Raw genomic sequence first — 25,380 nt, 5'->3', positions numbered from 1 at the left:
TCTGAAGCTTTATACCTCAATAAGAAGTTTCCCACTCAGATTTGCTCGGATCTAGAAGCTTGGACTCCAAATCCTCCTTCAAGACCTTCTCTTCTCTTCAAAACCACACAAACACTCTCAAGGCTCAAAACACACACACATAAGCTCTAGAACATAGGTTAGGGCACTCTTAGGGTTTTCTCTCTGGGAATGGTGGCCAGAAATGAGGCCATCATATCCCTTATATAGGGGACTCACCTCAAATTAGGGTTGTACTCTGGGCCTAGTACGCCCAGCGTACTAGGTGGTCTCCGCGTCACATGCACGCTGACGGGTACGCTAAGCGTACACCTCAGGTATGCCCCGCGTACTCGTTTTTCACTCTTTTATAATAAGGACCAAAAATGACAATAGCTCAAAAGATCAAGGTTCTCGAAGTATACCTGGACTCGGGATGTTACAATTATCCCCCACTAGAATCAGACTTCGCCCTCGAAGTCATGCTCCTCGAATAGCTCTGGATGCTGCTCCCGCATCTCGGACTCCGGTTCCCAAGTCATCTCGGACCCTTTCCGATGTTGCCACTGTACCTGAACCAGGGGCACCTATTTGTTCCTCAACACTTTCACCTTTCGATCCATAATCGCGATCGGTCTCTCGATATAATTCAGGCTCGTATCCACCTGAATGTCCTCTAGTGGTACCACTGCCGTCTCATCGGCCACACACTTCCTCAACTGGGACACGTGGAAGGTGTTTTGGATCTGGCTCAACTCCGTAGGTAGCTCCAAGCGGTATGCTACCTTACCCACTCTAGCGATCACCCTGAAAGGACCGATATATCGGGGCCCCAGCTTGCCCCTCTTCCTGAACCGTATTACCCCTTTCCACGGGGATACCCTCAGGAGAACGAAATCTCCAACCTAAAACTCAAGTTCGGATCGTTGCCTGTCCGCATAACTCTTCTGGCGACTCTGAGCCGTCAGTAATCTCTGTCTGACCTGCTGAATCTGCTTAGTCGTCTTGAGCACTATCTCAGTGCCTCCCATCACTCGTTGCCCTACCTCTCCCCAACAGATGGGGGTCCGACACCTCCTCCCATAAAGAAGCTCAAAAGGAGGCATGCCGATACTGGAATGGTGGCTGTTGTTGTAAGAAAACTCAGCCAAGGGTAGGTATGTGTCCCAACTTCCACCGAAGTCCATAACACATAGTCGAAGCATGTCCTCGAGCGTCTGAATCGTCCGCTCACTCTGTCCGTCTGTTTGTGGGTGGTAGGTTGTGCTAAAATGCAATCACGTTCCTAACTCCTCGTGGAACTTCTTCCAGAACCTGGAAGTAAAATGCACATCCTGATCTGACACTATAGATTTCGGCACCCCATGCCGAGCTACCACCTCTCACACATATATCTCTGCTAGCCTCTCAGCAGAAGAGCTCTCACTGATGGCAAGAAAGTGGGCGCTCTTCGTCAACCGGTCCACAATCACCCAAATCATGTCGACACCCCGCGTGGTCCTCGGCAACTTGGTGATAAAATCCATAGAAATTTGTTCCCACTTCCACTGGGGAACCTCCAGTGGCTGCAACATGCCATGAGGACGCTGGTGCTCGGCCTTAACCCGACGATAGGTCAAGCACCTCTCGACTACCCACGCAACGTCTCTCTTCATACAGAGCCACCAATAATCTCTATTCAGGTCCAAATACATCTTGGTGGCCTCGGGATGGATCGAGAATCTCGACCTATGCGCGTCCTCTATCAGTGTACGTCGAGCTCCGCCCGTATAGGGCACCCAAATCCTCCCCTGAAAGGTCATAAGTCCTCGGCTGTCCGTCACAAACTCCAGTCTCACGACCTCCGCCTAGGCCTCTCGAATGATATCTAAGACTGGAGTCATCACTGTCATCCTCATACACACGTCTCGGATCGGGGTACTCTATGCTCTACGGCTCAGGGCGTCGACTACCACATTAGCCTTGCCCAGATGATACAGGATCTCGCAGTCGTAATCTTTCACCACATCCAACCATCTCCTCTGTCTCATGTTAAGGTTGGGCTGATTGATAAGATACTTCAAACTCTTGTGGTCCGTGTATATGGTACACTGAACCCCGTACAGATAGCGACGCCAGATCTTGAGGGCAAACACTACTACCCCCAGCTCCAGATCGTGGGTGGGATATCTCGTCTCATGAGGCTTCAACTGCCTCGATGCATACGCAATCACGTGATTTCTCTGCATCAGTACCACACCCATGCCCGTAATCGATGCATCGCAATAAACCACAAAATCCTCCATTCCCTCTGGAAGGGCCAACACGGGAGCCTCGCACAATTTCTGGCGAAGGGTCTCAAATGAGGTATGCTGCTCGGGACCCCAAGTAAACGCAACGCCCTTCCAGGTCAAACTGGTGAGAGGGACGGCAATCTTAGAGAAATCTCTGATAAATCTCCGGTAGTATCCGGCCAGTCCCAGAAAACTCCTGATCTCGGTGGGGTATCTCAGCACCTCCCACCTGATAACTGCCTCAATCTTGTCCGGATCGACCAAAATACCATTCTGGTTAACGAGGTGTCCCAGGAACTAGACCTCTCGTAACCAGAAATCACACTTGGAGAACTTGGCATAGAGCCTCTCCGATCTCAGTATACCCAAAATCTCTCTCAGATGCTCCTCATGCTGCTCTCTGGACCTCGAATACACCAAAATATCGTCGATGAACACAATCACCGAACGATCCCACATGGGCCTACACACCCGGTTCATGAGGTCCATGAATGCTTCCGGTGCGTTAGTGAGCCCGAAAGGCATCACCACAAACTCATAGTGCCCATAACGTGTCCTGAAGGCTGTCTTCTGGACATCCTCCTCGCGGACTCTCATCTGATGATACCCAGACCTCAGATCGATCTTGGAAAACCAAGACGCCCCCTGCAACTGATCGAACAAATCATCGATCCTCGGAAGTAGGTAACAGTTCTTGACCGTAAACTTGTTCAACTCCCGGTAGTAAATGCACATCCGGTGTGAACCATCCTTTTTCTTGACAAAAAGGATCGGGGCTCCCCACGGCGAGCTACTCGGCCTGATAAATCCCTTCCCCAATAGCTCCTGCAGCTGTGAGGATAACTCCTGCATCTCCAGAGGTGCAAGGCGATAAGGTGCCTTGGCAATAGGCGTCGCTCCCGGCACCAAATCGATTTGAAACTCTACCTGCCTCTCGGGAGGTACTCCCGACAACTCCTTGGGAAAGACATCTGGAAACTCGCGCACTATTGGAACCTCGAAGATAGAACTTGATCTCTCTACAGTAGCCCGCATATCCACCACATACGCCAAAAATCCCATACAACCCTGCTGTAGACTCTGTCTCGCTCTGGCGGCCGAACAAAATGCCGACCCAGATCTGGTACCCTCGCCATATACTGTAAGTACTCCCCCTCTAGGGTCTCGTATGGTCACCAGCTGATGCTCACAGTCGATCATAGCTCGAAATCGACTTAACCAGTCCATGCCCACGATGACACAGACGTCCCTCATCGCGATCGGTACCAGGTCTATCGGAAAATCAACTCCGAAAATCTAAAGCACACATCCACGAATCACATCAGTCGCAAATACCGCATGCTCGTCGGCTATGGAGACTCTCAGAGGTCGACTCAACGCCTCTCGTCGGATACTGATATGACGACTAAATGCTAAAGATACAAAGGATCGACTCGCACCCGAGTCAAATAACACCAAGGCAGGCATAGAACTCACAAGAAAAGTACCTATACACAATCACAATATAAGCACAAAATATCACAATAGAATATAATAAGAACACGTACCAGCCACAACATCAGGTGCTGCGCGGACCTCCTCCGCTGTCAGCTAAAAGGCTCTCCCACGAACCCTCGGTGTCTCGGCCTTCGCCGGCCGAATCTCAGTAGCACGCACATAAGTAGGTGCAGATCCCTGGGCTGATCCCTGCACGAGCTGGGGGCACTCGGCCTTCCGGTGACCGGTCTGGTTGCAATGAAAGCAAACCGAGAATCCCTTGGGGCAATCTTTCACCATGTGCCCCTCCTTGCCGCATTTATAGCAAATACCCGATCGACAAGAACCCTCGTGACTCTTGCCGCACTTGCCACAAGTGCGGCCCTTCTGGCCCCCAACTCTAGAATCAGCGGGCTTGGCCTGCTTCGTCGCCGGTTGCGACTGAACTGGTCTCCGGTCCCTCCCCCGGGACTCCTCCTCCTCCTCCCTGGTCTACAACTCAAGCTCAATCTCCTTCCTCCTCGCATTGACCTGAAGCTCGGCCAATGTCTTATACGACGAGTTCGCCACGAACTCTCGTATGTCCCTCCTCGGTATGCTCAGATATCGGCTCACACGTGCCTGCTCAGTGGACACGTGTTCAGGGAAAAACATCGCCCTCTCATGGAACATCCTCGAAATCTCAGTTACTGATTTTGTCTTCTGCTTGAGAGACAGAAACTCCTGTGCCAAACGTTCCTTCTCCACCGGGGGAACATACTCGTCTCGGAACATCTGAACAAACCTCTCCCACGTCACTGCAACATGATATGCAGGGGTAAAACCAGCTGTCACAAACTTCCACCAGTCCTTCGCTCCTAAGCAAAGCTGGTTCAGTGCAAACCGAACTCTCAAGTGGTCAGGGCATGAACACGTGTAAAAACACCCCTCGATATCAGAGATCCACCTCATCGCAACAATCGGATCCTGCGTCCCATCCAACTCTGGTGGCTTCGTGTTGTTGAACTCTCGGAACAGCAACGAGTCACCTCCCTGAGGCCTAGCAGCGGCGACGACTCCAGTGGCCGCGATAGCAGCAGCCTCAGTGATAGCAGCGTATCGCTCGTCGAACGTCTGTATCAAGGTGGTCTTGATAGACCCAACCATCTATGGAATCGCTGCTCGGATAGCTGCAGCCACCTCCTCGTGGATCATCCTCCGTGTCTCCTCATCACTACTCCCACTGCTACCAGGGTTGTGGCGTGTACCCACCATGATGTCTCTGAAACACAACACAAAAATCATCAGAGACTCGCTCGAACATACTCACACTCGATCACCCTCCCCTACTTGTTCCTTAGCATCCTAAGGATTCTTACTTGGACCGCTCACTGATCTGGTGCTTCCAGTAGTACGGGACCAGTACTACCTTCCACACCGCATCAATGTTCACCCCAAGTCCTCCTTCTCGGATCCCAATTACAACTACTCTATGCCTCTCAAGCTACTCTCACAGTAGTCCTCTCATTGGCTCGCTCCTGCTAGATACTCATACTCAAAGCGAAACACTAATAACAGAAATCCCTAGGCTAAGGCATCATAAATCAGGCCACCCTAGTCCTAATATATGAATCACCTAGCCTATTGTCTAGCATGCATTATATCACATAAAATATCTCATAACACAAAATGAGGGTATTTTAGGAAATCACCGCTCGGGCTCTGGCTGATTGTACACACTGCTCCGGCTCGTCTTCTCATAAACTCTTTCTCATTTTTAGAAAAATTTATCTCTTTTGAAAACCTTTCTCAAATCCTCAGTTTGAGTCCAAACACACCCGAGGGTGCATCCGAATCCCTCAAACCAAGGCTCTGATACCAACTTGTAATGACGTAAATTTTTCAAACAAAATTTTCATTTTTAAAACACATTAAATTCTCATTTCACAATCTCAAAAACCCAAGTATCCAAAATGACAATCATATCGCAATGTAATTCACAATCCCAGAATCATAAAATCATCTTCCGCCAGTGTGTACTATCATGCCGGTGCCTTGCCGCGATCCTCGGAACTACCTGAAACACATAACACATAACACGGTAATCATAAAGCTTAGTGAGTTCCCCAAAATACCACACACAACACATCAGCCACTCGAGGCTATAAGTCAATAAGACCCTCCGGTCAATGTGTCTCAGTGGAACCCTCCGGTCCCACAAGTCAGATGGACCCTCTGGTCCCTCAACTCAGCAGCTCAATATAATACACAGTAAGCATATCACAAAACAAATAGCAGAATATCTCAATACACAACTCATTCACATAAGACCCTCTGGTCACACATAAAATTACCACACAAGGTAAGTGTAGTGAGAAGACTCACCTCGTAAGCTAGCAAAAGAAAACCTCGAACTCGGAATCTTGAACTCTACCCACCCGTCTAGCCTCCGCCTAGCACATGATAATTATCCGTAATTAATATTGGCCCTTAAGAACTTGACTAACCCTTTTATACTCACAGAAGGGTGAAAAGACCATTTTACCCCTCCATAGGCTTAATAGTCCACACTTTTGACCAAACCCTAAATGTCAACAAAAGTCAATGGCAGGGAGTACGCTGCGCGTACTCAATCTCTACTCCGCGCATACTCGGCTGCCATGCAGGCATCGGGGATAACAATGCATGCGTACTCAATCTCTACGCCGCGCGTACTCAATCTTTACGCCGCGCATATGCAATGCCCCCGCCACATTCCAACAATGCATGGTGAGCATCTTCTCCGAGTATGTTGAGAATATAATTGAAGTGTTCACGGATGACTTCACCGTATATGGTAATTCGTTTGATGAATGCTTGGATAACAAAAAGAAGACTTTGAAAATGTGCATTGAGAAGAAGTTGGTGTTAAACTTTGAGAAGTATCTCTTCATGGTCAATCAAGGCATCATTTTGGGACACATCGTCTCCAAGAAGGGAATTGAAGTTGATAAAGCCAAAATTTATGTCATACAAACCCTTCCTTACCCAACATGTGTTAGAGAAGTGAGATATTTCTTGGGCCATGTAGGATTCTATAGGATATTTATCAAAGATTTCTCGAAGATCACGAGACTGATGTGCTTCCTTCTCCAAAAAGATGTTGACTTTGACTTCAATGTAGCATGTCAAGAAGACTTTGACAAACCTAAAGACTTGCTTACCTCCGCTCCCATAATCCAACCTCCAAATTGGGAGCTTCCTTTTGAAATCATGTGTGATCAAGCAAGTTTGCCTATGGAGCGGTTTTAGGTCAAAAGGAGGGAAAGGCATAACATGTTATCTACTATGCCTCCAAAACATTGGATAATACTCAAGCCAATTATTCTACCACTGAGAAGGAACTTCTATCCATTGTCTTCGCCTTGGAGAAATTTCGACAATACCTTCTCGGGACAAAAGTGATTATAGTCCGACCATGTGGCCTTGAAGTATCTAATGACCAAGAAAGATGACAAGCCATGGTTGATTTGGTGGATTCTTCTTTTATAGGAGTCCGATCTTGAGATAAAGGACAAAAGTGGTGCCGAAAACCTAGTTGCGGATCACTTAAGTCGTTTGAATATTGGTGGCTCCTCTTCTTCCATCCTTGATGAATTTTCGGACGAACACCTCTTCTATCTTTCAAACATCATTCCATGGTATGCGGAAATTGTCGAATACTTGGTTACTAAAGCAATTCCCCACACATTTACCAAGTACCAAAAGTCTAAGTTGAAGAGTGACTCCAAATACTACGTGTGGAACGACCCTTATCTTTGGAAACATTGTCTGAATCAACTAATACGGAGGTGTGTTCACCAAAATGAGTGGAATCAATCTTGAAGTTTTGCCATGAGTATGCATACGGAGGCCATTTTGGTCAAAACAAAACCATGCGGAAGGTGCTAGACTGTGGACTCTATTGGCCAACAATGTTAAGAGATACCTATCTATTTTGAAAGAATTGTGATAGATGTCAAAGAATGGGAAACATATCCATGAAGCATGAAATGATTCAAAACCCTATCCTCATTTGTGATATCTTTGCTGTATGGGGAATCGATTTCATGGGCCCATTCCCCGTCTCTTTCGGTTATACTTACATACTCTTGGCGGTTGATTACGTCTCAAAGTGGGTGGAAGCAAAGGCTACAAGGCATGGTGATTCTAAAACAGTCATTGACTTCTTGAAGTCAAACATTTTTGCAAGATATGGGGTACCAAAAGCCTTGGTGAGTTATAGGGGCACTCATTTTTGCAACAAAATGATGGAAGCCATGATGAAGAGATATGGTGTCACACACTAGATATCAACCGCCTACCATCCACAAACAAATGACCAAGTCGAAGTGTCAAATAGAGAAGTCAAGCAAATTCTTGAAAAGACGGTCAACACCACACGAAAAGATTAGAGCTTGAAATTAGAAGGTGCATTGTGGGTGTATCGGACCGCCTACAAAACTTCAATTGACATGTCTCCATTCCGCCTCGACTATGGAAAGTCTTATCATTTACCGATGGAATTGGAACACAAAGCATATTGGGTGGTTATAAACTATAATTTCAATATTGAAGAAACCGGGAAGCACCGAAAGATGCAACTTCAAGAAATCGAAGAATTGAGAAACGAGTCTTATGAAAATGCAAGCATCTATAAAGACAAGACAAAAGCATTTCATGACAAGCACATCACTCGAAAGCATTTTATTCTGGGTCAAAAATTTCTTCTTTATCATTACCAGTTAAAGCTATTCCCGGGAAAATTGCGATTTCGATGGCACAAACCTTTTATTGTTGTAAAAGTGTTTGATCATGGTGCGGTTGAAATTAAGAGTTTGGAAACGAATCAAATATTCAAAGTGAATGGGAACCGTATGAAACCCTTTTATGAAGGCTTTGACATGGGAGAATTCGAAAATGTAACATTGGAAACCCCGACTTATAAAGACTGAAGGAAGTGGGACTATGTCTTGGCAAAGACGTTAAATAAATGCGTTGTGAATAAATAATCTCCACTTGTAGTTTGGATGTTTCTAGGCTTGAATTTGGTAAAAAAAAAATAAGAATCTTGTGGTTTAAAAATGATCTTGGTAAAGTATTGAAGAAAACCGGAGCTTGTGGAGCGAAAAATTGCAAAAAGTGTCAAAATCTGCAATTTGCGCGGCTTGACTGCTTACCCGCGCAAAAGTTGCGCGACCCAGGCCTTACCCGTGCAAATCCACGCTAAAAATTACTCCAACACGAGGTGTATTCTGATGTGCACCCGCGACTGAACCCCTACCCGTGCAGATATCTGCGCGACCTGATCTCACCCTCGCAACGTACTTGCGCGACCTGATCTCACCCTCGCAGACCCTTGCGCGACAAAAAACAAAAAGCCACTAACTTTGTGCGACCAACTCACAAACCTTATAACCAGAACCGATTCAAATTCACCCGACCCGTACCCGACCCATAAACGACCCACTCTTATAACCCCTTGACCAATCAGATTCACCCCCTAAACCATTTCCCCTTGTGACACCCGTCCATAGCCGCCGCCTTCCCCCGTCTTCCGCTACCGCCGAAAAAAACCACGCTACCACCGCCTCTAGTCGTCGCAATTGGTCGGCGCTGCCGACTTCGCCATCCTCCGCCGGTCTCCAATAGCTGACATCTTCATGCCTCCCTCCTTCCTCTCCAACCGACAACAACCATCTTCCCCCACCCTTCTTCGCCAGAAAGTCGCAAACCACTCCCATTGCCTCATCTGTCCACTCGAGCACTGCCGGACCATCCCATCTTCAACACCAACCAATTCCGACAACCACCAGCGCCACCACAGCCTTCAATCGCCGCCTCCGTCATTTTCTTCTCCTTCACCGGAAAATCGAAAAAAACTTCATTCCGCCACCACCTTCCAACAAAATTCAAAATTTATTTGGGCATTCTTCACCAAATACTTCCGGGCACGCCGATCTACAGTCAATTTGGGAAAAGTAACTCGCCGGAAAAGCTAGCTCCGTCACCGGCCATCGTCTGCCGCCACCGCTGACCGCCGCTCCTCATTTTAATGAAAATTTTTAAAATTCTTGTTTCTCATCGGAGATTCAAAACACTAAACCTTGCGGGTCAAATTTAAGCTTGGGTGCGGTTTTAGCGGTTTTCTTTTCGTGTTTCGACACTCAAATTTGGTATATTCCTTTCAATTTTATTGCATTAAATTTATAATTTTGCTAGACTTATACTATGCATTAGGTTGCTTAGAATTGACTTGCTTTAAATTGATTGGATTACATTGCCTTGAATTGTGCCAAATTGCAAGTTTGGAGTGATTGCCCAATTTTTATTTTTATTTATATTTGACTTGATTGGATTGGTGTGAGGTGAGTGTGCGGGATAATCTTGGTCAAGTTTTTGTCTCTGCTAGGTTCTATTAACAGGTACAATGGGAAAGAACAAAACTATTCACGCGTCTCATGGTTCTTCTTGTGAAGCTCAGTCGTCGAGATCATACAAAAAATGCTCAACTGAGCATGTCGATCGTAATGGTAACCCTATCCTCACTAGTGCACAAATCAAGCAATTCAAGTCAAACCTACAAAAACGTGCAATCTGAGCCACCAAATTTTACCACCGGGAGTGGATGATAAACCTTGACATTGACGATTTCTTGCAACAGATGTTCCTCCACATGGATTGGCGTGATTACCTAGCTCTTTCCGCACGCATATACAAGCAACCCACACTCGAGTTCCTCTCCACTTATGCATGAGATAACACGGTGGAGGTGCTTACATTTAGACTCCAGGGTCGGCAACACTGACTCACATACGACACCCTTAACACTATCATGGGCACATACTATAGTCAAAACACCGAAATTTATAGTTATCAATGGACTCAATTCAAGAGCTTGCCCAAAGTAGAGTTTTGGACCAGCTCACCAGTCTTCCAAACTTCAATCCGAGTCGACAAAAAGACCCTTACATCATCCATCCTTGTTGGAGAATCTCCCACTGGATTCTTTCAACTTCCATCTTTGGTCGTCACGAGCCGGGACAAATGAAGACAGTCGAGCTATATTTCCTCTATTACATGTACCAAAACCGTTGGTCTAGTCCCGGTTTCACCACCTTTTTCTTGGATAAATGTGACAGCATACGCATGAAGTCCACCGGAGACATTTGCATTGGAGGTCTCATTACCTAATTGGTTTGGGTGTGGGCCTTCAATTTCCCGAGTCTGAGTATGTGCCAGTGGATGACCCGCCCATCTACCTCCTCGACTGCATAGCTCTCACCCGGATGGAAATGTTGCTGCCTTCCAACAATCACCATTACTCTTGGCTTAATCATGCCAAGGAATCAGTCTACATCTTACCTCATTCCAACATATCATCCTTTACCACTAGTGACCCTGAGACTTGGTTCTTGCCTGGAGAGCTAAGCATTGGGGAGCTTGGAGTAGATGATGATGATGCGGGTGATGATGATGACATGTAGGTAGATGATGCCAATGATGATAGCTCGTTTGAGAACGATAACCATTATGACCTCCCTATCCAGCAAGTACCACAATACTTTCATGGTCAACCCTCGGGAGCACAGTTCAAGCCACAACCTGAGTTCCAACAGTTTCCACAGCAACACGAGCCGAGACCCGAGTTTCCTCTTGATATATACAGTCAGCTTGTTGCCTTGCGTTGCCAGGGCAACCGACATGAAGCAGCCATTCGGCGCATCGAGGAGCAGCATGCTCGCGCCAACAACTACATGGAAGATCTTTGGCATCATTTTCGGCCCGAAGGCGGTTACCGTCCTCGCGGGCCTCTTCCCCGTTGATCCTGGTATGACCCTTCCTTTTTCTCATCCTAAGCATTGAGGACAATGCTTAATTTTAAGCTTGGGGTGAGGTATTTTGATATTTTATTTTTGACTGCATTTAGGTTGTATATAGTTGCATTTAGGGTAAGTCATTTAGGTCATTCATAAAAATTGCATAAAAAAATTCAAAAAATTGCATATTTTGTTTTTTTCTTTTCTAATTTTCATACTTTTTAGATGCATTCTAGTTTAACTTTCATGCATTTTTGTTCTCTCTTGTCTTCTCATCCCTACAGGTACCATAGCCCCGAGTCATAAGTATTGAATCATAGATTGGTCCCGGGTCTTGATATGGAATTCCTTGTATTGGATAAATGGCACATGCTTTGAGCCTCACAGACCACTTTGAGACCGCTTGTATGGGGGTAAGATGCAGGTAGCTTGATTGGGTCTAGGTGCAGAGGGATGTGGTTGGTCAGGCCGATGTGTGCGAGCAAAGATTAGCCCGGTAAGGTATTTTGAAGACATTGAAGACTTGCATCTTGGGTTTGGGGGGAATACCCCTTAGTACTCCCGAGTCTCATCCGAGCCTTACTTAGTTTTTCACCACCTTTTTAAGATAGGTCATCATTATTCTAGGGTTCTAAGGAAGATAGTTAGATAGGTTATGTTTATCACACCTTACATTAAGGCTCTTGATGAACTTTGAGGCGGGTCCCCCAATTCACATTTTTGGGACCAATTTTTTTTTGGTAACACCCATTTATGAGTCATTCCCCACCCTTTTTAGTAGATATTGACACATTGCCAATGATCATTAGGTGTTCATTTTAGCCTCTATCTATTACTCCATTTTTACTATTGGAGTCCTATGTTACATGGTGAAATTCCTTAGTCCTTCCAAGAAGAAAGACAAAAAGAAAACACACAAAAAGTGAAGAAATTGGAAAAGAAAAGACAATAAGAGACAATGAAGAAGATTAAAAAAAAGCAACAAAAACAAATAAGAAAAATGAAGAAAAAGAACAACAAAAAAAGAAGAACAATAATCTAAGTTCAAGGCTTCTCTAAAAAAATGAGAGAAATAAAAAGACAGAAGATCAATCAGCAAGAGACTGAAGACCAAATAACAGAAGTTCAAGATTGAAGATTTAGGATGTTAGGTTTAGATTTAGGTTGAGTACATTTTTCTTATCTTATTTTATTTTTGATTTTGGTGAGAAAAGGAAACGAAGATGAGACGGTAGACTGTAAAGGACAGTATAAGGGAGAAGCCCCTGAAGCCGGATGTTTGCCGGGAGGCCGTGCTGCAAACCCTATTTCGTTACTACACTTTAGCCTGAAAAATGTAGGAATCATCGTGTGTGAAGAGGCGCCTTTCCTTCATGCATTATGGTCTGCATTGATGATTTAAAGTGCCCCACTGGGCGCATCCTCGGTTTCCTTTGTCTTGCACACCGCGACTACATCCAGACGTGATCTATTCGCCCTTCAAGTGGTTCGAGAATGTGATTTATGGCTCTAAAGTGGGGGGCATTTTGAAGATGCATAGGGTCTATGCAAGACTGATTCTGACCATGTTGACTGATGTTGACCAAGTTCTATGGTATCTTTCTTTTCCCTTTTTAGTTTAGCTCATCCCGAGCTCATTTTAGTCTTTTTCTAACTTGAGGACAAGTTAGGTTTAAGCTTGGAGTTATTTGATAGTTTATTTATTTCCTTCTTTTTATAGTTTATTTTAGTATTTTTCACTCTTTTTATTAGTCTTGCATTGTATATTCTTTATTTTCTTTATCATGGATCGTATCGGGTACTTTCTATTTTACATGACGTATTTTGTAGGGTTTTAGAGCTCGTTGCGGGTTATGGATTAGCTTGGAGATGGGATTTGTGGGCTTTCAAGGCGTTATTGGGCTTTCTGAATCCATCAAAGAAGAATTGGGCTTAAAAAGTTGAAGACTTGGATGAAGTGGGCATATGAGCATGGGTCTTGGATTCTTATTTTGGGATTGGGCTATCCACATTTGAAGCTTGAAGATGATTCGCCAAATTTTAATCATGTGAGGCGTGAAGGGGACCAAGAGAATATTGAGTAATGGAGTGGTGTAGTGGAGAAAAAAGAACCAATAGCATTCCAGCATCGTTTGCGAGGGTGGAGTCTCAGCCGCGCAACACTTGAGAGGGTACCCACGCAACTGCATACTTTTGGGTATTTTGGTCATTTTGCTCACCATTTACTTGAGGGGTTAGGTCTAGCAGCTCACACTTATTGGAGGTGATTTTTGGGAGCTTAATACAAATTCTTCTCATCTTTCAAAGTAATTGTTAGTTTCTTGATGCAAAAACACTTTTGTGATTGTTATTTTGTTGACATGAGTGGCTAGTTTCTTTATTTTGGTTAACTTTGGCTAAAACTCTTGGATATTTGTAGGTTTTGAATGATTCATGCTTAATTGTCATTTATCTTATGTTTATGATTCTAGTTCATATTTCTTATGTTTGTTTAATAATTTGATCATGAGCTTGGTACTTAAATAAGAAATTGTTGGTTTGTTTCTTTGGTTTAGCATTGAATTATTGAATTTACTTAGAACAAGGGCTTTATGATGGTAGAAATCATCTCTAGCTTATGTATCATGACTCCTTTATGGACGTGTAAGAATTGACATCCTCTAGGAATTGGGGATTCCTTCATTCTTAAGGCTAATCTACTTTCTTGGGTTCAATTGAATCTTTGATTTTGATTAAGAAGGTGTGTTGTGGGCTTCCCTAACCTCCATACTATCTATGAGGAATCTTGGTATATCTGTAACACCCGTCACTTGGGGTAATATTTATTTTAAATTTTTTTTAATTTATTTGTTTGGACTAAGGAATGATTAACGGATTATTGAGGGGGCTTAGCAAGTGGGCCGATAAGAATGGCTACCCGAAGACGTACATTGGGCGTAAGTCTGGCGTACGTGGGGCGTAGAGTCACATTGGATGCGGGGGGCGGAGGTGCGTACGCGTTGCGTACAAAGGTGTACGCGCAGCGTACGCAAGCAGACTCCAAACCCTAATCCTCAGAAAACCTAGATAGCCTCCCTTTTCTCATTCTTGTGTGTGTTTGGCCTTGTGAAGCTTGTTTTGGAGCTTAGAAGCTTGAAAGAAGACAGGAGAAGATAATGAAAAGGAACTTGAGTATCTTGAGCTTATAGATCCGGGATAGCATCATCATTTGGGACTCTTTGGAGGTATAAAGTTCACAACATTCTTCATGTATGCTTAGATCTAGAGTAGTGATGTTTTGGACCCTTTTTGGTCCCAAGAATGGATCTTTATGATTCAAATTCGTTTCTAGGCCTACGGTTGCCACCCTTAGTGATATATGAGTCCCATAAGTAGTAAAGTTTCGATCTTTAAGGTCCTTTTGTGACCATGCATGAGTTTTGGTCATTTCCATGGAAGTTAGATGCTATAATCCAAGTTTGGGTTCATTTGGTGGGTTCCAAGCCACCAAGTAACCGACTTTATCAGTTAAGACATGTTAATGGACTTAGATATGTAATTTGGACTTAATGTCTTAAGGGATTAAGCAGTTTTGAAGAATATGGCTTAACAGGGTAGTACGTTGGGCGTACATGCCAGTACGCGCAACGTACAAGCCACACAAGCTGTACGCGTAGCGTATAGAGGAGTACGCTAAGTGTACTCTCAGGATTTGGGCTTCACGTCTTTTGGGCCTCAGATTGGGCCAAATCTTTAGACTTATCGGCTATTGGGCCTTAATGGGCCATAAGGAGTTAGTTTTTGGGTCAAGGACATATTTGGGCTTTGGAAAAGGTCCATTTGAGGAGTTGGGCCCAATTTAGAAAATTGGGCCATTAGTGGGCCTTTAGTGGGTCTTTAGTGGGCTTCGAAAGATAAAATGGAATTGGGCTTTGGATATGGTCCAGATTAGTCAAGGGGTAAAATAGTCATTTTACCCTAAGAAGTATTATGGATTTTGACAAGTGTTGTTATGATAATGATAGACGGGGAGTCATTGGAGCGGTTGTTGGGGATTCCTTGCCGTGAGATTCGACACTTAGCTTTGCAAGGTGAGTTACCTTCCAGTCGGAGTGAGTCAATGGCACCAATGCCGGTCCACTAGTATTGATTATAGTTGAGATGATTGTCTTTGTGATAATTGTCTGGTATGCCACTATCTTTTATGCTTTATGTGCTAGTATGTTATGTTATTATGTGATAGTGGTTGAGGCTGAAATAGTCCCCGATTACCGGTTGAAAGAGACCGAAGGGGAGGCCAGCACCCAGATATGCTAGGCAGTATATGATTTATATGTATATGCTAGGGTATTATGTGGTAGTGGTAGGGGTGAAATAGTCCCCAGTTACCGGTTGAAAGAGATTGAAGGGTAGGCCAACACCCAAATATGTTAGGCAGTTACAGGTTGAAAGAGACCGAAGGGGAGGCCAGCACCCAGATATGCTAGGCAGTTACTGGTTGAAAGAGACCGAAGGGGAGACCAACACCCAGATATGCTAGGCAGTTACCGGTTGAAAGAGACCGAAGGGGAGGCCAGCACCTAAATATGCTAGGTGTTATGTGATTATATGGTATGTGGTATGATGGGGGAACTCACTAAGCTTCGTGCTTATGGTTTACAATTTTGGTTTCAGGTACTTCTTCTTCGAAGGGAAAGGAGTCGACATGACTGTAGCACATCACACCACTATTTTACTCAATATGATGTTCTTGGTATTTGTACTCTGACATTATTATGGCTTGTTTTGTGACATATGACTTATGGGTTTTTATGATATGAGATAACTTAATGATGTGTTCAATACTCTGTTTTATGAATTATTAAACTAAAAATGAAATTTTTGGTCTTGGATTTTGGGATGTTACAAGTTGGTATCAGAGCCTTGGTTTGAAGGATTCGGACACACCTTCGGGGGTGTCTGGACTCAAATCGAGGGTTTGAAAGATTTTTACAAGAAAATAATTTTTTCTACAAAAAATTAAAATAAAGATTTTTGAGAAAGAACAAGGTGTGTGTTGCGTGCAATCGGCTGAGCTCAAGGAAGTTTTCCCCAAGATACTCATACACGTTTGTTATGATATATGATATGATTATGAGAACTACATGCTAGATTTGGGCTAAGGATCTAGGAAGGATGCCTTATATGCCTATTGTATGAGTATGAGAACTGCATGCTAGATTAGGGCTAAGGATCTAGGAAGATGCCTGATATGCCTGCTGTATGTGCTTATTGAGTTGCATGATAGTACTATTTAGTTAGTGATATGATAGCCTGATTAGGATATGCTTGGTTTTGGTTACTCAATGCTCGATTGCTGCTTTCTTTGTGCTTTTAGGAGTCTTAGTTGTCTTTAACTAACTAGTAAACGAATATGTTAAGTTACATATTACGAGGACGAAATAATTTCAGAAGGTTAGGTTTAACCCTATTTCGCAGCTCTCGTTTGAGTCTAACCATTGTAGGGAGAGACCTCTCATTCGAAGAATTATCTGGTCTTAGTAATATGTAATGGTATTCGCGAGCTAGTTAGGGAGAGATAGCAGGGACTTCTTATGCAGCTGATGGCGGAGAGTGGGTTGGAGGTTACACTAGGGTAAGCCTAGGATGAGATTAGTGCAGCAAGCAGTAGTAGTGAACGGGACCTGGTGAAGTCAAGGCAATCCTTGAGGAAAGTACGGATAGATGTGGAAGGTAGTATGGTTCCGTACTACTGAAAGCAGAGGATCCATACTCGAGTCAAGGAGGGCTGAGATAGAACAAGGGAACTTGTAGAGTGTGTGAGACCTCTCGAGGCTATGTATGACCCTGACGATTATGTGTTTTATTTCAGAATGGTGGTGACACGTCACAGAGCAAGAGGTTCAGGGTCTGGATCAGGTTCAGATTCAGGTTCGGGTTCGGGTTCCGAGCCGGTTGATGATGGATTATGCGAGTTCATCGCGTCTGAGATTACGAGAGGCATCCTTAAGGCGACCCCGATGATTTTCGGGTCGATCAAGGAAGGGATCGTTGAGCTGACGGAGGATCACCTTAGGGCATTCTGGAGTGACATGGCATTTGGCCAGTCAGAGATGCACACACTCTCCTTCAAGGATTTCAGGGGATGTGGTGCACCAGACTTTCACGGGGCGCAGGACCCCATTATGGCCAAGAGATGGATTGCAGACATCACGTCTACACAGTTGACGAGCTTCTGCCCTAAGGGGTCGAAGGTCCGGTATACTGCGGGATGTTTGAGAGACAGAGCTAGAGACTGGTGGGAGGCAGTCAGTGATTAATTGGGAGCCCCAACCATTGAGGCTATGACTTGGTCGAACTTTGTGACCATGTTTAGGGCTTAGTTTGTGCCAGCTGTGGAGCTTCAGCAGCTGGCCATGGAGTTTCTGGATATGAGGCAGACTACTGAGTCGGTGGCGGAGATTACCACCACGTTCAGGGAGAGGTCCTTACTGGTGCCTCAGTACGCGGGTGAGGAGGAGATGAAGAAAACCCAGTACAATGACATGTTGAGAGCTGACATTCGGAAACATGTCAGCTACTCGGCATGCCCGACTTTGGATGACATGATAGCGAGGGCGAGGGAGAGGGAGATTGATATATAGAGCACATCAGGAAGAGGAAGGCGGAGACTAGACAGGCTAATGAGGTTTCAGGGAAGAAACCCAAGGGATTCGACTCTAGGTCGAACGACCAGCAGGGTCGGGGCCGCTGTGGGAATTGTGGCAAGTCACATGATGAAGTTTGCAGAGCTGGGGGATCGGGCTGCTAAAGTGTGACAAGACTGGGCACTTTGGGTGCGATTGTACTGCCCCTACCCCCACCTTTTAGACATCAGACCTGATTTGCTTTCATTTCAATCAGAAGGGCCATAAAAAAGGCCAACTACCCGAGATTGACATCAGGACCGCCAGTGACGCCAGCTCCAGCGACCTTGCGGATCATGGATGGCCGACAGGGAAAGACAGATGCTCCAGTGGTGAGGAGCCGAGCCTTCCAGTTGACCACCGAGGAGGCGCGTGCCACGCCGGATGTGGTGACGGGTATGTTTTCTTCTCCCTAACGCATATTACATGTGGGTTATGATATTTATGTTCTATGTTTTATCTGTTTTGTTTAGGATCGTTCCATGTGAACGGCATCCCAGTACATGTGTTATTTGACTCGGGGGCTACCCGATCATTTGTTTCTCTTGCACTTAGCAAGAGGTTTCCTGAGTCTTCAGGCATATTGTATTGTCCTTTAGAGTACGAGATTGCTGACGACCGATCCGTCCGGGCATCAGAGGTTTTCAGAGATTACGTCTTGAGGTTGTATGACGAGCGTTACCTTGTAGATTTAGTTCCCATACCTTTGCGTGGGAACAAGGTTATTATCGGCATGGATTGGTTGAGCCCTAATGGGGCGGTGATCGACTCTGAGCAGCAGTTGGTGCGTGCCAGGACCCCAAGTGGGGGAAAGTTGGTGATTCAGAGCAAGAGGCCACAGCATGGGCCAACTTTGTGTTCAGCAGTGAGGGTTAGGCATTACTTTCAGCAGGTTTGCACAGGTTATGTCGCCTACGTCATGGATACCCGGGAGGCGGGTAAGGCGACTGTTAGCGATGTGCCAGTTGTGAGAGAGTATCCGGCTGCATTCCTGGAGGAGTTTCCTGGGATATCTCCGGAGAGACAAGTGGAGTTCAGGATCGACCTAGCCCCTGGTGCGGCTCCGATAGCCAAGGCACCATACCGTTTGGCTCCTCCTGAGATGTAGGAGTTGTCTACACAGCTGCAGGAGCTATTAGACAAAGGATTTATCAGGCCGAGCAGTTCGCATTGGGGTGCCCCGATCCTGTTTGTGAAGAAGAAGGACGGGTCGCATCAGATGTGTATAGACTACCAGGAGCTGAATAGGGTAATGGTGAAGAACAGTTACCCACTCCCGAGGATTGATGATCTCTTCGACCAGCTACAGGGGACATTTTGGTCTTCCAAGATAGATTTGCGTTCAAGCTATCACCAGATGCGAGTCAGAGATGGGGATGTATATAAGACTGCTTTTCGGACTCGCTATGGCCACTATAAGTTCATGGTGATGCCCTTTGGGCTCACCAATGACCCTTCCGCATTCCTGGACCTCAAGAACCGCGTATGCAGGCCGATGTTGGATCGGTCTGTGATAGTCTTTATTGATGACATCTTGGTTTACTCCAAGACGCAGGAGCAGCACGATCAGCACTTGCGGGAGGTGTTGAATACCCTGAGGAGGGAGAGATTGTATGCCAATTTCTCCAAGTGCGAGTTCTGGTTGCTCGATGTGCAGTTTCTAGGGCATCTTGTCAACCAGAACGGTATTATGGTCGACCCGAACAAAGTGGAGGCCGAGATGAAATGGGAGGTTCCGAATTCTCCATCTGAGATTCGGAGTTTCCTCCGTTTAGCAAGCTATTATCGGAGATTCATTCAGGATTTCTCCAAGAAAGCGGTACCCCTGAACCGGTTGACGAAGAAGGCCATTGTATTTCGCTGGGGGCCTGAGCAACAGGTAGCGTTCGAGACGTTGAGGCAGAGGTTGTGCGAGGCGCCGATATTACCCCTGCCAGAGGGCGTGGAGGATTTTGTAGTGTACTGTGATGCGTCCATCTCGGGTTTGGGAGCAGTTTTGATGCAGAGGGGAATTACTCGATGCACGACTTGGAGTTGGGGGTGGTTGTTTTCGCCCTCAAGATTTGGCGACACTACCTCTATGGGGTCTGTTGTACCATTTACATGGACCACAAGAGCTTGAGGTACCTCATGGACCAGCCGAATCTGAACATGAGGCAGCGACGGTGGTTAGATGTGGTGAAGGATTACGACTGTGAGATCCTCTACTACCCCGAGAAGGCCAATGTTGTGGCCGATGCACTTAGCCACAAGGCATTCATAGCCCTGATCAGGGACATCTGTCTGAGGATGACAGTAGTGACTCTGCTTCTGGAAAAGATCCGGGAGGCCCAGCAGGAGGCTATGAAGGAGGAACACCGGAAGAGTGAGCATATCTTGGGCCAGATTTCCTCCTTCAACTATGATAGTCGCGGGCCGTTGACACTCCACCGCAGAGTGTGGGTTCCATACGCAGGCGGTGTGCGTCAGGTCCTGATGGAGGAGGCGCACAAGTCCAGATTTTCCATCCATCCTGGGGCGACGAAGATGTATAGAGATCTTCGCCCTGATTACTGGTGGCCTTGCATGAAGCAGGATGTAGCCTGGTACGTCGAGAGGTGTCTGACCTGCTGGAAGGTCAAGCCCGAGCACCAAAGACCTCACGGCTAGACGCAACTGTTGGATATCCTGTTGGGATTTGAGCATTCTAACACTCCTAAGTGTACATGCAACCCTAAATACCTTGGATCTATGTTTTCTCTATTATACATGCAAATATGATTATCCAAGGTATTATCCTAACTAGCATATCAAAACATTGATACTAGGATACAAAAATAGATAGAATACATACCTTGTTGTTGTTGCTTGACTCCATGAAGCTTGAGAGCCTAGTGCCCCAAGTGTGACACCTCAAATGGTTCACACAACATCATGAACTCTTGGAATAACCATGAGAAGAAGACATACATGTTCAAATTGGCTAGCCCTCAAAATATGTATCACTAGTGCCCATTTCTTGAACTAAAGGGGTTCTTATATAGTGTGGCTATTAGGGTTACACCATGTAACTCATGACTTTACCCATTCCTTATGCTCCATGGGTTTTAACCTCCATGGAGTATCCATGGATCACCACATGGGTTAAACCCAACATAAAGGAATCTTGGATCATAAGCCCACATATATAAGAATGAATGATTTACACAATCAATCCCCATATATTTAATTAGTCTCTTTTTGATCACTAAATTAAGTCCAAATTAATTTTTGATCAATACTAATTAACTAACATGATTTCATATTAATATATTAGAACTTATAATATATTAATATGTCACAAAATGTCTTTTCCTCATAAACGGTCTATCCAAATGTTCCGATGCCATGCAACCCAAATGGACCATGCCGAGTCGGGTCAAGTACATACCAATTATAGTTATGGACTTAGACACTAATCCAACATATCCATGTGTGGAAATGGGAGGATATTACTATGGATTTCATCACGAAGCTTCCCAGGACCGCACGGGGAGTGGATTCGATTTGGGTCATCGTGGATCGGTTGACCAAGACTGCCCATTTCATCCCGATCTAGGAGAGCATTTCGGCCGAGAAGCTGGCTGATATCTACATCAGAGAGGTAGTAGCTCAACACGGAGTGCCAGTTTCCGTGATTTATGACCGAGATGTACGGTTCACTTCCAGATTCTGGAAGAAATTTCATGACGAGTTGGGTACTCGTCTGCACTTTAGCACGACTTTCCACCCGCAGACGAATGGTCAGAGTGAGCGGACCATCCAGACATTGGAGGATATGATACGAGTGTGTGTCTTAGACTTTGGCGGTAGCTGGGATACCTACCTTCCTTTGGCAGATTTTTCCTACAATAATAGCTACCACGCGAGAATCGACCGTCCTCCCTTCGAGATGCTTTATAGGAGGAAGTGCAGAACCCCAATATGATGGGGTGAAGTAGGACAGAGGGTCATGGGGAGTACCGAAGTGGTACTCAAGATGACAGAGAAGATCCAGCAAGTTCGTAGTAGACTCCAGACGGCCCAGAGTCGGCAGAAGAGCTACGCTGACAAATGTCGATCAGACCTGGAGTTTCAGGTAGGAGATATGGTCCTCCTGAAGGTGTCACCTTGGAAAGGTGTCATCCGATTCAGGAAGTGGGGCAAGTTGAGCCGCATATACATTGGTCCGTTCAGGGTATTGGCCCGGGTAGGCCGAGTTGCGTACCGACTGGATCTGCCAGCCGAGCTTAGTCAGATCCAGAACACCTTTCATGTCTCAATGATGCGGAAGTCTTGGTAGATGACTCCGTAGTGGTGCCTCTAGAGGATATTCAGGTGGATGACAGCCTGAACTACATCGATCGACCAGTCGCCATCCTCGACGGGAAGATGAAGGATCTTAGGAACAAGAGGGTAGAGTTGGTGAAGGTGCAGTGGCAGCACCACAAGGGGCTCGGAGTGGAGTTGGCAGCCCGAGGAGGAGATGAGGGAGCACTACCCAGAGTTATTTCCAGGCGCAGCGGACTTCGAGGACGAACTCAGATTCAAGTGTGGGAGATTTGTAACACCCGTCACTTGAGGTTATATTTATTTTATAAATATTTGTAATTTATTTGTTTGGACTAAGGAATGATTAACAGATTATTTAGGGGGCTTAGCAAGTGGGCCGATAAAAATGGGCTACCCGAAGACGTACGCTGGAGGTAAGTCTGGCGTACGCAGGGCGTAAAGTCACATTGGATGCGCGGGGGGGGGGGGGGAGGTGCGTACACACAATGTACAAAGGTGTACGCGCAGCGTACACAAGCAGACTTCAAACCCTAAGTTTTAGGGCTTAAGCCATATAAATACAACATTATGACTCAAACCCTAGCCTCCTTACTAGCCCCTCAACCTCAGAAACCCTAGATAGCCTCCCTTTTCTCATTCTTGTGTGTGTTTGGCTTTGTGAATCTTGTTTTAGAGCTTAGAAGCTTGAAAGAAGAAAGGAGAAGATGGCGAAGAATAACTTGAGTATCTTAAGCTCATAAACCCGAGATAACATCATCATTTGGGACTCTTTGGAGGTATAAAGTTCACAACTTTCTTCATGTATGCTTAGATCTAGAGTAGTGATGTTTTGAACCCTTTTTGGTCCCAAGAATGGATCTTTATGATTCAAAATTTGTTTCTAGGCTTAGGGTTGCCACCCTTAGTGGTATATGAGTCCCATAAGCAGTAAAGTTTCGATCTTTAAGGTCCTTTTGAGACCATGCATGAGTTTTGGTCATTTCCATGGAAGTTAGATGCTATAATCCAAGTTTGGGTTCATTTGGTGGGTTGCAAGCCACCAAGTAACCGACTTTATGAGTTAAGACATGTTAATGGACTCAGATATGTAATTTGGACTTAATGTCTTAAGGGATTAAGCAGTTTTGAAGAATATGGCTTAACAGGGTAGTACGCTGGGCGTACAAGCCAGTACGCGCAACGTACAAGCCAGGCAAGCTGTACGCGTATCGTACAGAGGAGTACGCTCAGCGTGCTCTCAGGATTTGGGTTTCACGTCTTTTGGCCTCGGATTGGGCCCAATTTAGAAAATTAGGCCATTAGTGGGTCTTTAGTGCATTTTTACTAAGTCTTGTTATGATAATGACAGCCGGGGAGTCATTGGAGAAGTCGTTGGGGATTCCGTGCCGTGAGATTCGACACTTAGCTTTGGAAGGTGAGTTACCTTCCTGTCGGAGTGGGTCGAAGGCACCAATGCCGGCCTACTAGTATTGATTATAGTTGAGATGATTGTATTTGTGATAATTGTCTAGTATGTCACTATCTTTTATGCTTTATATGCTAGTTAGTTATGTTATTATGTGATAGTGGTAGAGGGTGAAATAGTCCCCGGTTACCGGTTGAAAGAGACCGAAAGGGAGGCCAACAACCAGATATGCTAGGCAGTGTATGATTTATATGTATATGCTAGGGTATTATGTGGTAGGGGTAGGGGTGAAATAGTCTCCAGTTACCGGTTGAAAGAGAGCAAAGGGTAGGCCAGCACCCAAATATGGTAGGCAGTTACCGGTTGAAAGAGACCGAAGGGGAGGCCAGCACCCAGATATGCTAGGCAGTTACCGGTTGAAAGAGACCGAAGGGGAGGCCAGCACCCAAATATGCTAGGCGTTATGTGATTATATGGTATCTGGTATGATGGGGGAAGTCACTAAGCTTCGTGTTTACGGTTTACAGTTTTGGTTTCAGGTACTTCTTCTTCGAAAGGAAAGGAGCTGACATGACTGCAGCACATCAGACCACTATTTTCCGCACTATGATGTTCTTGGGATATGTACTCTGACATTATTATGGCTTGTTTTGTGACATATGACTTATGGGTTTTTATGATATGAGATAACTTATTGATGTTTTCAATAATCTGTTTTATGAATTATTAAACTAAAAATGAAATTTTTGGTCTTGGATTTTGGGATGTTACAATGTCATACTTCATGACTGCTATAACCAATTTGGGATGAATGATAAGCTTCATATTGTAACGTCCCAAAATACGGTCCACAAATTTCATTTTAAATTATTCATAAACCATAAATACCATCCATCATCTCACAAAAACATAAGTAATGTATCACAAAATCATCATAACAATATACTGTATCAAAACCATGTGTCACAATATCAGACTCTAAAACATCCCAGGCTAAACGAATGGTGTGTGCACTGCAATCATCCCGAGCCCTTCCCTTTGCTACCGGAAGTACCTGAAACAAAAACTGAAAACTGTAAGCACGAAGCTTAGTGAGTCTTCCCAAACTACCCCATACCATACACATAACATAAAACATGCAGCTAGGAGATACGGTCCTCGCCCACACTCAACGAGATACGGGCCCCTGCACACACTCGACTACCTACGAGATACAAGCCTCGCCCATTTTTAGCTATCTCAGAGATACTGGCCTCGCCCACATTCTGCTGTCTAGGAGGTACGGGCCTCGCCCACGCGCAGCTATCCGGGAGATACGGGGCTCCGCCCACACTCCGCTAACTAAACATACATACAAGTATCACACATACAACAAGTATAACTATAATCTACCAGCTCATAAACATACTCAGATAGTACTAAGATACGGGCCCTACCCACACATAGCTACTAATCAT

At 45.3% G+C, this 25,380-nt stretch overlaps 2 protein-coding genes across 2 annotated transcripts; both read left to right on the top strand.

Annotated features, from left to right (window-relative positions):
- Positions 1–6,491: 6,491 nt before the first annotated feature.
- LOC145139410 (uncharacterized) lies at positions 6,492–8,053 on the top strand. The gene is made up of 3 exons (XM_079073242.1): positions 6,492–6,989; positions 7,257–7,555; positions 7,720–8,053. The coding sequence occupies exons 1-3, from the start codon at positions 6,492–6,494 to the stop codon at positions 8,051–8,053; spliced, it is 1,131 nt and encodes a 376-aa protein (XP_078929368.1).
- Positions 8,054–8,218: 165 nt separating this feature from the next.
- LOC145139409 (uncharacterized) lies at positions 8,219–8,698 on the top strand. Its single transcript, XM_079073241.1, has one exon. It carries the CDS (start codon positions 8,219–8,221, stop codon positions 8,696–8,698), a length of 480 nt encoding a protein of 159 aa, XP_078929367.1.
- Positions 8,699–25,380: the final 16,682 nt, after the last annotated feature.

This window comes from Lactuca virosa, chromosome 9, assembly GCF_052849685.1.
Source record: "Lactuca virosa cultivar CGN04683 chromosome 9, Lactuca_virosa_CGN04683_v6, whole genome shotgun sequence".
NCBI classification, from domain to species: domain Eukaryota; kingdom Viridiplantae; phylum Streptophyta; class Magnoliopsida; order Asterales; family Asteraceae; genus Lactuca; species Lactuca virosa.
The sequence above is the reverse complement of the archived record's forward strand: the minus strand, read 5'-3'. Positions and strand labels throughout refer to the sequence as shown.

Excerpts from the sequence above, each read along its gene's own strand:
- LOC145139410 (XM_079073242.1), top strand. The coding sequence starts at position 6,492 with ATGGTGAGCATCTTCTCCGAGTATGTTGAGAATATAATTGAAGTGTTC. Across the intron at positions 6,990-7,256 it reads TTGAAATCATGTGTGATCAA|GAGTCCGATCTTGAGATAAA; the intron begins GCAAGTTTGCCT and ends CTTCTTTTATAG. Across the intron at positions 7,556-7,719 it reads CTGAATCAACTAATACGGAG|ATGTCAAAGAATGGGAAACA; the intron begins GTGTGTTCACCA and ends GAATTGTGATAG.
- LOC145139409 (XM_079073241.1), top strand. The coding sequence starts at position 8,219 with ATGTCTCCATTCCGCCTCGACTATGGAAAGTCTTATCATTTACCGATG.